General features: G+C 44.7%; 1 protein-coding gene across 1 annotated transcript in view; it reads left to right on the top strand.

Moving 5' to 3' along the window:
• LOC139366766 (POU domain, class 6, transcription factor 2-like) overlaps positions 1 to 13711 on the top strand; it is an 83662-nt gene that overhangs the window by 62299 nt on the left and 7652 nt on the right. Inside the window, exons 5-7 of the mRNA XM_071104469.1 lie at positions 2244 to 2387; positions 9262 to 9471; positions 12861 to 13014. Of these exons, the coding sequence (XP_070960570.1) occupies positions 2244 to 2387; positions 9262 to 9471; positions 12861 to 13014 (508 nt within the window). The remainder of the gene's footprint in view (positions 1 to 2243; positions 2388 to 9261; positions 9472 to 12860; positions 13015 to 13711) is intronic.

Below are 13711 nucleotides of genomic sequence, written 5' to 3'. Positions count from 1 at the left end.
TCTCCATTGACATGAGCTTCAATATGATCAAAAATGAATGAGATAAGTTTAGAAGGTTAGAAGTCGGTAGATATCATCGCAAAAATGGAGATCCAAAATGACACGAGTCCTTCAGGGCATCCATTTCACTGTAGAGTGACATGTTTTCAAAACGATTACTGAATGTCAAGTAATGAAATATATGCTTCCTCCTCTGTTTTGTTCCTCTGGCCTTTTACTACCCTCCGTAGAGGAAATTAATTGTAAATTATGAGCCTCTGATTGGAACAAGATCATGGAAGAACAAATCAAATTGTCAAACGTTATAACCCTCCAAAGACATATGGAAATGATGTGCAAATGTTTTATCGTGTGGAGATGATGACAGATGTCAAGTAGCCAATGATGAGGAAAAGCTTGAATGAACTCTCCAATGTGCTGTAAAAGGTAAATAACTAAAGTGGAAAGATATTTCTTCTTAACGTTTCCTACTGAGGTTGCTCAGAAGGACGAACGGGGCATGGGCACATAAGACAGAAAATACCTGTGATTATCTGGAGAGAAAGAAAAAAAAACGGATGACTTTCAGACTAGGGGACGCAATATCAATCATGGCCAATTTGAGGCCACCAACATGAAATATGATTTCATAAGACAAATGCAGTGTCATTCTTAATGTGCTTAACCTTTACTGTCAATGAAAAAGTATTGATCGTTCTGTGGCATTTTTTTTCCTCCGTCATTTGATTTCAGAAAGCGTAATAACACATGGTGATGGGGAACAATAAAAGATGAATGGCAACTGAACGCTCCTCAGTTTAACAAAGATCAAATCCCCGTAGAGCGATTGTGTGGACAGAAAAATGAGTGGAATTTGTGCCTGTGCTGGAGTAGTTTTTGATATTGTCCAGAACTATCTGAATGATAATATATTTCCATTACTCTCTAAGTTATCTATCTACCTATCAATGATGTTTTTGCATGACTGTAACATTGTCTACTCGGCGTGATATATAAAGGCTATATATGAATTTGAGTGATTACATTTCTCCCGCCCCCCATCCCTCAGCTGTTTACCAAAAAGTGGTGTGGTGATGGCTTTGTTTTGGTTTGAATTCCAGATTGCCCCTTTAAGGTGCTATTAGTCTGTTCAATATTTTCTCCAATCATCTTTGAATATGTATTAGCCCTCTGCATAACATTATTGCCAACCAGGAATAGTTATTCACAGCCTAAACAGAATTTCTATTATTTCTCTATTCTCTTGAGTCATTGGACGATCTCCTCTGCCGGCCTGCTATTTTTTCCCCCCCTTACTCAACCTAATAAGGCTCTGCTCTGCTGCACTACAACCAAATCAGCAGTGCATTTTCACCCTCTAATAAAGTGGTTAGCTTGATTTATCTGGGTGATCTCATGCTCCTACGAGGCTAGAGCTCCACAGGCTCTGCCCACACGGGAGACGTCCTTTACAATCACTTGGCCTGTCCACCAGTTCCAGATGAGTCCATTACAGCCAGGGTAAACGCGATCATTTTTTTAAACCCTGGAAAGGAGCAGTGTGGTGGCCCGGTATGGTGGCAGGTTGATTCAGAGTGGGAGCGTGTTGAGATGGTTGAGGATACAATGATGCATAGCTACCATGGCTCCTTCTGTCGTTAAACCGTCATGGTCTGGTGCTGTCCGGCCTCTGCAGAGATGCTGCAGGGCCCTGGGGGAGCCCTGAGGGCCACAGGAAGCCCTTAGACTGGTAAAATGGGCACTTATTCACTGGCCCACCCCCTCTTTGTGCCCTCCTGGACCCCACCCTGTCCCTGCCCTCCCGGACCCCACCCTGTCCCTGCCCTCCCGGACCCCACCCTGTCCCTGCCCTCCCGGACCTCACCCTGTCCCTGCCCTCCCGGACCCCACCCTGTCCCTGCCCTCCCGGACCCCACCCTGTCCCTGCCCTCCCGGACCTCACCCTGTCCCTGCCCTCCCGGACCCCACTCTGTCCCTGCCCTCCCGGACCCCACCCTGTCCCTGCCCTCCCGGACCCCACCCTGTCTCTTCTAAGGGCTGGATGATAGACTACTGGTCATATACCTCACAGTACTACTTTAGTAACAAAGCATCAGCACTATATTCTGTCTACTTCACTTTCCTCATCCTCCACTGTCTCCCATGTGTGTTTACTTACAGTAACACTTGGAGAACACTGATCACTGGTTCTAATTTATAACCAAACGGTAACCGTCATTAACGGTATGATTCTGTCCCTGCAGTTGAACCCTCTGGCCAGCCAGGCTGCGGTGGCGGCAGCAGCAGCAGCTATGGGCTCTATGGCCGGATCCCAGGTCTTTGGCAACACCCTCTCCAACCTGCAAGCTGGAGTCACGGGGCAACTGGTCACTAATGCACAAGGACAGGTTAGTGATCTTTACCAGTCGTAATATCAAAAGAGGTATCCTATAGGTTTCACAGTGTTCATTAGACCTGACTAGAACTACTTGTAAATGAAATGCGAAAGTTATAGTGGGGGAAGATCACATCACGTAATGATGGTTTCACTGTATTTTCCATGTTCTTCAGTCAATGTTACACTGTACCAGTCTTAGAAAACACTTTCCACTAACTAAATACACACAACACACAATTCCAAAGACTGGATGGTCTCAATATTTCATTTTCATATGTAGTAATCCAGTTTGGGGGTTTATTTATTTCTTTTTTAGCTGTGTGTTATGTGGCGTTGCTCCGCGGCAGCCATCCTGCCATATGTTAAGCTTTTTGGGAATAAACAAAGCCCTTCCTCCTCTTATCCGCATGCACCCGTCGCAGTAAAACGCTGACCTTGTCATATTTACAGGGTGGCTGCAGAATTGTTCCATCAGTAGCCAGAGGCTTGAACGATGGCGCTTGTCAGAGTGGGGCCCTATCTAATGAATCATCTTATCGCAGGTGCACACGGCGCATATTAAAGAAAGATCGCATGGACAATGTGCCCTTTCACGCCAGCCAGTTATTTACCTTAACCCCTATTTCATCCCTCGCTCTCCTCCCTCCTCCCGCTATCCTGTTTATCACTCAATTAAAACCGCGGCCCGGCGAATACCTTTTGTGGTTTTATGATAAGACGGACCTAATTCCATGCTTGTTTGTGTAGGAAGTCTGTAAGGAGTAAGACTTGCTGTACAGGGAAGATTTTGTCAACATGCTCATGACAGAGCAATGCACATACACTTAGGTTGGAGTCATTAAAACTCGGTTTTCAACCACTCCGCAAATTTCTTGTTAACAAACTATAGTTTCGACAAGTCGGTTATGACATCTACTGTGTGCATGACACAAGTAATTTTTCCAGCAATTGTTTACAGACAGATTATTTCACTTATAATTCACTGTATCACAATTCCAGTAGGTCAGAGGTTTACATACACTAAGTTGACTGTGCCTTTAAACAGCTAGGAAAATTCTAGATAATTATGTCATGGCTTTAGAAGCTTCTGATAGGCTAATTGACATCATTTGAGTCAATTGGAGGTGTACCTGTGGATGTATTTCAAGGCCTACTTTCAAACTCAGTGCTTCTTTGCTTGACATCATGGGAAAATCAAAAGAAATCAGCCAAGACCTCAGAAAAAAAGTTGTAGACCTCCACAAGTCTGGTTCATTCTTGGGAGCAATTTCCAAATGCCCGAAGGTACCACGTTCATCTGTGAAACAATAGTACACAAGTATAAACACCATGGGACTATGCAGCCGTCATACCGCTCAGGAAGGAGACGCGTTCTGTCTCCTAGAGATGAACGTACTTTGGTACGAAAAGTGCAAATCAATCCCAGAACAACGGCAATGGACCTTGTGAAGATGCTGGAGGAAACAGGTACAAAAGTATCTACATCCACAGTAAAACGAGTCCTATATCGACATAATCTGAAAGGCTGCTCGGCAAGGAAAAAGCCACTGCTCCAAAACCACCATAAAAAAAGCTAGACTACGGTTTGCAACTGCACATGGGGACAAAGATCGTACTTTTTGGAGAAATGTCCTCTGGTTTGATGAAACAAAAATATAACTGTTTGGCCATAACGACCATCGTTATGTTTGGAGGAAAAAGGGGGAGGCTTGCAAGCCAAAGAACACCATCCCAACCGTGAAGCACGGGGGTGGCTGCATCATGTTATGGTGATGCTTTGCTGCAGGAAGGACTGGTACACTTCACAAAATAGATGGCATCATGAGGTTGGAAAATGATGTGGATATATTGAAGCTACATCTCAAGACATCAGTCAGAGGGTTAAAGCTTGGTCGCAAATGGGTCTTCCAAATGGATAATGACCCCAAGCATACTTCCAATGTTGTGGCAGAATGGCTTAAGGGCAACAAAGTCAAGGTATTGGGGTGGCCATCACAAAGCCCTGACCTCAATCCTATAGACAATTTGTGGGCAGAACTGAAAAATGCCCGTTTGAGCAAGGAGGCCGACAAACCTGACTCAGTTACACCAGCTCTGTCAGGAGGAATGGGCCAAAATTCACCCAACTTATTGTGGGAAGCTTGTGGAAGGCTCCCCAAAACGTTTGACCCAAGTGAAACAATTTAAAGGCAATGCTACCAAATACTATTTGAGTGTATGTAAACTTCTGACCCACTGGGAACGCGATAAAATAAATAAAAGGTGAAATAAATAATTCTCTCTACTATTATTCTAACATTTCACATTCTTAAAATAAAGTGGTGATCCTAACTGACCTAAGACAGGGACTTTGTAAACTTCCGACTTCAACTGTATCGTAGGCTACTTATAATTGTTTATGACTGTAGATGTTTTTCTATGTTTGTCCACTCATACTGTAAACAGCTCGTGTGAGTCTGTGTTAGCCCTTGATGCTAAATGCGGCTAATGAGACAGTGTGGGTTTCCCTGGTCTGGGAAAAGGTGCCGGGGCCACAGGGACAGATCGCCATGGAGATGCATTTGATGGGATGCTCTGTGCTTTTGTAGTGTATCGGCGACTGACATTGGCTGACATAATCAGGTCACTGAGACCGTCAAAGCCCTGGGCTACAGTCCTTTGCTCCCCACCTCATTATTTCAGAGCATTATTCAGTCTGAGCACTCTGAAACGTGCACCACACTTTACTAACGTAGCCAGGGTCCCCCCACCGCACACGCACACGTGCGCACGTACAAGCCGACACCCCTCTTATACTGGGAAGAGAACATTACAGAAACTAAATGCATGCTTGGAACTTGACTGGGAGACAAAACAAACACTGCCTCAGATGCTGCCCACCGTAAAAGCAGAAATGGTGTCGGTATGTAGATTCTCAAACAGGAAACAAAAGAATAGCTTTTATCAGACTTTGGTGTTTATTTTGCTGGAAGAAGGATAGAGGGACTAGACTAGCTCGAATACATGTACACTTCTTGAATATTAATTCTCTAGCTAGGTAAGACAACATTGTGACAGCGTTGTAACTGTACTAAAGCGCAAGGAATTTGATAAAAAGGTATCTGTGTGAAAATCCCTGTCCTGCTTTGATTTTCCTTTCTTCTCCTAATAGAGGTCTTTTAATCTAAATGAAGTATATTTGGTATTTTGAAGAGAGCGGAACACTACAGTAGTGGTTACAGTCATTTACCCTATCACTAATGCCCATTGGATTTCTTCAGGGGCGCAACTTTGGTTTTATACGTGATATAATAATATATATATATATATTACATTTTTTGTCAGATAAACACTCAAAACAGCCTACCCGACTGCTCATAGGCATCCGCATGGTCCTAAAGCACCCCGTTGCCTTGTTTGTATCACATTCCAATGATGAAAATGTAATTTCAGAATATGGGGGGGACATGTCCCCCTTCCCCAGTGAAAGTTGCGCCCTGGATTTCTTGTTAGAGTAGGTTCCAGATAGGGGCTTTTAAAAGCATTGGCTTTAATAATGTGGCTTTAACATGTGTCAACCTGATTATGGAGTATATGTGTCCAGTAATCAACGAAGCCACTCGACAGTCCCATCTTTGTAATTCAGGCTGTACTGTAAGAAAGAGTTCATTCAATAATGACTGCACCATTTTACCTTAGTTCCTCAGTATCTAGAGGAAACATTTCCTCACAAATGTTACTGTCATACTACGTATTCCCTTGTACTATGCACAATTTTACCACACATTCTGTGCCATACCTTCCATGGCTCCATAGAGAAACCTATAATATTTTGACAAAGAGAGCAATGGTAAGATCTATGACCTGAAAAGTAGCTAGCCCCAAAACGGTCTGTGATGGGGGAACTCCCAGCCCTGTTAACCCTGGTGGCTGGTCTTTCTGTTTCCTGGTGAAACCCCCATGAGCCATCCATCCCCTTCAATGGGCTTTGATGAAGGCTACAGCCCACAGGGCAGACACTGCTGTTACTAATGCACACTACACCAGGTAGGAACACACACATGCACTGTTAACCTGCATGAACACAACCAGGGAGGGACTCCATTGGAATACAAATCACTCCTGCTCGTGGAAGTCCTCAGAGGTGGAGGAAACATTCTGGCATTGCCATTTTAACTTTTGAACACCTGCTTTAACGATAACAGCAGGACAAATTAAGCCAGGTGAATGCTAGTTGCTGTGCAGGTTTGCATGTTTGTGGAAGATTGTACTGTACCCAACATTACCTACACCAGTATTCCATTTTAGAACCAGACAATCAAGAGGATTCGGGAGCTGTATAAAGCAATTTACATACCATGTCCCTTATAAAATTGATATGCTTGGTGTCTTGGAGCTCTAATGAAGAAAGTCAGGATTTCCCAACGCGGGCCTCTATTTCCTTGGCGGAGAGAGAAGGAGGGGAAAATGGCTAAAGATATTGTCTGGCCAGCGTGGCTAACACCACCGATTGGCCTGGCCGAGGAGATGACATGACGTTTCTGTGGAAACGAGAGAAGAGCAGCATAATCTTAATGAGTTCTGCTGAGAGAGAGAGAGAGAGAGAGAGAGAGAGAGAGAGAGAGAGAGAGAGAGAGAGAGAGGGACCCAGGTCCTGACCATTCCTGACAAGCCTCACGATTGGGAAAGAAAAGACAAAAAGGAAAGAGAAACATTAAGAATGCTGGTTGGACAAAGCTGACAATACTATTGTTTGTTGCAAGGTGCCACAGCCTATGTTGTTAAAAAATGCCATAACTGGCTGTAGTCTGAGACCAAAGTGTGTCTTCTCCATGGACCTCTCTGTGCATCTACAGGTAAAATAATAATCATTTGTGGGTGCTTATATTTGTTCTGTTATACACAAATGTGTGATGGAAATGTGTTTCTTGCATATCCCAACTCCCCCTGAGACACCCACAGGGAGTGGGGTCACAGTAAAGGTTGTCATTGGTCAGCAATTAGGGTTTAGTGCCTTGCTCAAGGGCTCAGCGACAGATTTTTCACCTTGTCGGCTCCAGTATTCAAGCCAGCGACCTTTCGGTCACTGGCCCGACGCTCTAAACTCGAGGCCACCTGCCGCCCACCAGGTTTTCCCTCTAAATGTATTATGTGTTTTCAAAATCAGTGTCACAATCGACTGCCTTGAGAAACGCCATTGGAGCACTACCATGCAACACCCAGGAAGTCTGAGGGAGAGATGGAGACGCGGCGGTAGCGGCGCATCCGGGGACGAGAGCTAAGCTGTCAGTTCCCTGCCTGTGTTATTACGTTTATAGAACAACCACTTAGTCCAATAAGGATGAATAATTGAGCGGAACAAGTCAACCGCCACAGAGGCACGCGAAGCCAGGCGTCGGGAGGCATGAGCGTCAGGCGGCGCAATAAAATATGCTAAGTGGCAGGAGAGGAGAGCATTACAGGGTGGAATCAGAGCAGGCGACGCGGAGCGCGGAGAGAGAGAGAGAGATAAATTATCTGTCGCTTAATGCGAAGCAACGTAAGCAAATGAGCCGTGGAGGGGATGAATTACAGATTGCCGGCCTACAATTCTACCACTGATCCCTCCACATTACATCAAACGGAGAATGGGGAGAGAGGGGAGGGGGACCGGGCAGAGGGAGGTATGGCAGGAAGAATTAGATTAGCACAGGGAGCAGTGGTGAGATGCTGGACTACAGTATGAAGGGATCTGTTCGCATCTCGCTGTGAAATCATAGGGAGTGACAGGTGCATGTGTAATAATTGAATCCCTGCCTCGATTAAATTATGCCAGTGTCTCATTTATACACGATGCTTGAAGTAGGTCGAAACCCTGGGCAGCATGAGCTACCAAAACATTCATTGTGCTTGTGTCCATTTATTTTGCTTTGAATTTTGCCTGCGACTATTTACATATCTATAAAATTATCTATCTTCCAGCCTGGTCCAAACGACAAGTTTGTAAAATAATGGCAACCCCAACCACGTTCACTCTCCTCTGGCATAATGAGCCTGGGTGCTGTTGTTCTGTCAGTGGAGAGAGCAGGCAGAGAGACTGAAGTTGTCTGTCCAGGACCAGACCCCAGATGACATTAACCTTCATCATCGGGAAGAGGCGCTAAGTCCCCCCCTAAAGCGCTACTCTTGGCCGCACTCTGGCAGCTCTGAGAGCTAAAACGCTGCGGTGACACTCTGCCGCCCCTTTTGATCTGCACTTCCTGATTACAGCCATGGAGGAGAGCAGAGGAGAGCTGGGGGGGGGGGGGGATGAAGTACCCCAGGGACCCTGGGAGCTGTTTGGTCGTGTGTGTGTGTGCGTTGAGGGAAGGGGAAGGGAGGGAGATCTCTCAGCCCAGCCACATTACCAACCCCCCTTAACAGAAACGGACAAAGACGCATATACACACATGAATCACACACACACGCCCCTCTCCTGGCCTGGTGATGGATAACACAGTCAGTGGTCTGCACCAGCACACACACAGGTACTCAGAGCTGACCTTTGCAGTGTGCTCCCAGCTGGGTGCTCTGCCTTTGCTTGCATTGGCCTATAAAAGCTCCTCTGTGACAGATGATCAGAGAATCTGTCTGTGCGTTCCCTCATACACTTACTCAACCATCAAGTGTTCTGCGCCTGGGCTTGGTACTGTCATTCTAATGGTTTGTGTGCTCACTGATATGCATGTGTGGACGTGCACAGTGCTCTATGTTTTACTTGCTGTGGGATTTCATACAGAACATGAACATCGCTCCATACTTCTGTCCAGTAGATCAGACGAACAATATGTTCTAATGACGTTCACCCTACACTTCTCCGTGTACTGTAGATCACTGGAACGACCCATCTGATTTCTTCCCCTTCTCCTCTCACCCCTCCTTCGTAGATAATTGGAACGATCCCACTTATGCCCAACTCTGGGGGGCCCTCGAGCCAATCAGGGGGCGTAAACCCAGCGCTGCAGGTCCAGCCAATTACACCCCAGCTTCTGACCAACGCCCAGGGCCAGATCATCGCCACGGTGATCGGCAATCAAATCCTGCCTGTCATCAACACCCAGGGAATCACACTGTCACCAATCAAGCCTGGACAGCAGGTAACCACACACACAGACGTACAGTACACACGCACACATGTACAGATACAAACATACGTGCACACACACACAATGCAGACACATGAAGATATGTTCCTAATCACAGTACATTTGCAGGCCAAAAACATTTTCCATCCAATTGGCGACAGATTCTCATGCGACTATTCTAAATTCCAAATAAGCAAATGACGCGCATTTTCCCACCAGAGATGTTTCCATCAAATTGACTTACTGCGGATAAAAGGCTGTGCGTGATGATGTAGAGCTTAGAAAAATGACTTTTGTGGTTAAATTCCCATGTGCGAATAAAAAAGCATGTTCAAATCTACTGATGGTTTTGTCACAAAGACAATTATTTAGCGAATGTGTCCACCGGTATTGGTACGTGCGCCCTAGCCAACAGCTTGCAGATACAGTGCGGGTTTAGCCTACATGATGAGATTATTATGGACAAAAGAGCAAGATTATTTACATTTGTCAAACGTCAAACAAACATCGGACGTCATGTCACCAGAATAAGACCCTCTATATTTATTAGGAAAGGAGCATCACGGTGCAACTCATCACGGTGCACTTTCACCACCCTGTGAGGTTCACCATAACGTATTTCATCTGTAGCCTAATAAACTGCATGCTTTCCCGAGCCGTAGTGGGAGGACCACAGACACGGCATGATGGTTAGAGCGGCAGGTAGCCTAGTGGTTAGAGAATTGGCCGAATCCCCGAGGTGACAAGGTAAAAAATCTGTCGTTCTGCCCCTGAACAAAGCAGTTAAACCACTGTTCCTAGGCCGTCATTGTAAATCATATTTTTTTCTTAACGGACCTGCCTAGTTAAATGAAAGTAAAATAAAAAAAAAATTATCAATATTTGCCCATTAAAGCTTTTCCACCGCCATTTATCGCATAATTAACTTTACCATCACAAAAAGATCCCACCTTGTCTAGCGTATGTTTTTTGTCGACATTTGGAAAGTTTGCTGACAAATTTGCTCTTTCCATCAGGCCTGTCGTGACATTTTTTAGGCATAAAAAGGTTGGATGGGAACCTGGTTACAGGAGCACATAGATACACACTATAAAAATGGATGAGGAGAAAAATCTTTCTCTGTGTAGATTGAACTTTTTTTCTGTTTACTCTTGAGAAAAGTAACCCTTTACAAAACGAGTCAAGTCTGATGTTTTTTTCAGCTATCAAGTCGTCTCATCTTCTGTCTAAACACAACTTGAAAAGGTTTCTCTTCACAAAAACATAACTCCCAACTGTAACATTTCATTGGTCCCAGTGTTTGGAAGACGTTGCTTTCGATAAAACCATTCAAATTGACTCTTTTGACTAGGGCAGTAAAGATTATAGAAATACTACAGAAAGAAATCAAATCTGTCGAGCAGTAGTGTGTGTGTGTGTGTGCGTGTGTGTAAAGCACCTGTCAGGCATCCTCTTAGACTCCCTCTCAAGAAGTATGCAGAGTCCTTGCAGAGCCAAACAAAAAGCAATGCTTTTCATCATCCCACCTAAAACTAAAATACTCCCCCCTACACCTATTTGACCTCTGTGACCTGACCATGTTGTAATTCTCCTTAAAAATCAAACATTTAAAGGGATAATCATGTGTCTCTAGCTAGCAAAACAATACAAGACCAGACTGAACCTCTAAAAGGGACAGAAGGCTCTCTTGTGCTCCGAAGAACACGAGTTCTTTAGTGCTATTTGTATGAGTGAGCTTAAATCCCACCTAGTGCAAAAGTTTTATGTACAAAGTAAATAGCTTCCTTCTTTTGGACTTGTTAGGTGGTAGGTGTCAGACGCACACATACCAAAGAAACCAAATAAATGACACAGCTTTAGGTCTACCTAATATCGGCCAGGCTTTCAGCCATAAAAAAAAGCAGGTTTAAAAAAGTGAAACATGATAGGTAAATGGCAAGGACAATAGTTCAATCTGATAGGGTGGATTAACTCAGAAGATGGTCTTAAACGTGACTTCACGGAACACCGGATCACACTCGTGATCGAATGAATGCATTTGTAATAATGTTTATGGTTTTTGTCCTCACTTCAAAGACACACGACACCGACAGTTCCACAGGTGTAATTTACGGTTGTCAGCGCCGGCAGTGCGGAATATTTCCAGTGAAGCTAGATAATTCTCTCTGCCTGTCAACTGTCTTGACAGTATGTGCATCTCTGTTGACATCCACCACACTTCCCAAACAAACACATACCGAGGGGGAAGATAACTAATAGCAAGAGAGAGGAGTGGGAAAGCCAAACTAGTTTACGGAGGAGACGGCCTTCACTTTAGAGTGAAGACATATCAGCTTGATCTTGTAAGAGCAATTCATTTGCTCACAAACATGAAAATGCATCGTTTTCTTAGAGCCGAAGCACATTGCCTGTAAATCCTAAATGATGTTTGCTACAGGAACGGCGGTGTCCACGTGTCTTTTCCTGCACAGACCTGCCTTCATTAGCAATTCCCTTGTGTCTGACGACTGGAGAAAACACTATTGTCATAGTGTTCTCTACACTCCTGTATGGCAGAGGGAGAAAGAGAGAGAGAGAGAGAGAGAGAGAGAGAGAAAGAGAGAGAGGGAGAGAGAGAGAGTGGGAGAGGGAGAGGGATGGAGGAGAGAGAGGATCGAGGAGAGAGAGGATGGAGGAGAGAGTGAGGAGGGAGGAGAGAGAGAGAGAGAGAGAGAGGGATGGAGGAGAGAGAGAGAGAGAGAGAGAGGATGGAGGAGAGAGAGAGAGAGAGATAGGGAGAGAGGGAGAGGGAGAGGGATGGAAGAGAGAGAGGATGATGGAGAGAGAGGATGGAGGAGAGAGAGAGAGAGAGAGAGAGAGGGATGGAGGAGAGAGAGGATGGTGGAGAGAGAGGATGGAGGAGAGAGAGAGAGAGAGAGAGAGAGAGAGAGAGAGAGGGATGGATGGAGGAGAGAGAGGATGGTAGAGAGAGAGAGAGAGAGAGAGAGAGAGAGAGAGAGAGAGAGAGAGAAATACAAACAGCAGAGACACCAGTCATCGCCTATCAAACCCCACTGTCTGTCTCTATACAAATGTAACACTGTCTGTTTCAATAGAAATCTAGCCCTGACTAGTTTACTCTATTGACCCGACTATTGATAGTGCATTGTGTGTTATCATTCTGAATAGTTGTTAGCATACACTGTAATGATCATATAACCTCTTTACACAAACCTAATCTTATTATGTTCAGCTGTTAATGTCAAATATAATTGCTGCAGTGTCACAGCAATGTACAGGTGCTGGAGAGTCACCATAACTGCTGTGGTTGGTTATGAAGATCGCTTATAGTGCTATTGGTGCAACGTTATAGGGGCTGTGTTGTTGTTTTAAGTCAATATTTCATTTCTGTGTGTCCTCAGCTGCCTCAGGCTCAGCATGTTCAGACAGGCCCATTGTCGTCTCAGCCCAACCTGCTCCACATGCCCCACAGCCAGAGTCCTCTCCGCCAGGCCTCTTCCTCCTCCTCGTCCTCATCTTCCTCTTCTGCCCTCAGCGTGGGTCAGCTGGTCAGCAGTGAGTACCCGGTGACACACTCACACACACACGCACACACACTCGCACACGTGCGCGCACACACACACACACACACATATTAAGAGAACATTCAAGCCTACAGATAAACCTACATTGTCAGAGAATTACATATTGTCATTGACCACAGTCTTTTGGTATGGTGAACCTTATATTTCAAGAGTACTGGAATTCTGTTTGTCCAGAAACTTTAGATTTTTCTCCTTCCTCTTCTTAAAGCATTTATTTAATATTCTGTTTATTAGACTATCAAAAACACTGTGTGTAATGAACACCAGCCTCAGTTTCCAAATGCTTAGCCCTCTGTGGACCCTTAATAAATCATAGAGCCTAAGGCTGTCAGCATGCAAACCGTTGCCTTAAAAACTCTGTTTTCGTCAGAGAAATATAAATATAAATTTCATTTGTCACAGGCTACTCACCTAAATTCACTCATTTTGAAGGCATCTGCGACTGAGTTCTGCATTCAATATAAAGAAGTTGCCATTGATCAACTTGTTTTATGTACTGGGTGGTTTGAGCCCTGAATTCTGATTGACTGAAAGTCATGGTATATCAGACCGTATACCACGGGTATGACAAAACATTTTGTTTTACTGCTCTAATTACATTGGTAACCAATTTAAAATAGCAATAAGGCTCCTCGGCTAAGGGCTGTGCCTATGAACAGCCCTTAGCC

The sequence above is a fragment of the Oncorhynchus clarkii genome, chromosome 15 (genome assembly GCF_045791955.1).
Source record: "Oncorhynchus clarkii lewisi isolate Uvic-CL-2024 chromosome 15, UVic_Ocla_1.0, whole genome shotgun sequence".
Lineage (NCBI taxonomy): Eukaryota > Metazoa > Chordata > Actinopteri > Salmoniformes > Salmonidae > Oncorhynchus > Oncorhynchus clarkii.
Note: the sequence above shows the minus strand (reverse complement) of the source record. Positions and strands in the feature narration are given on the sequence as shown.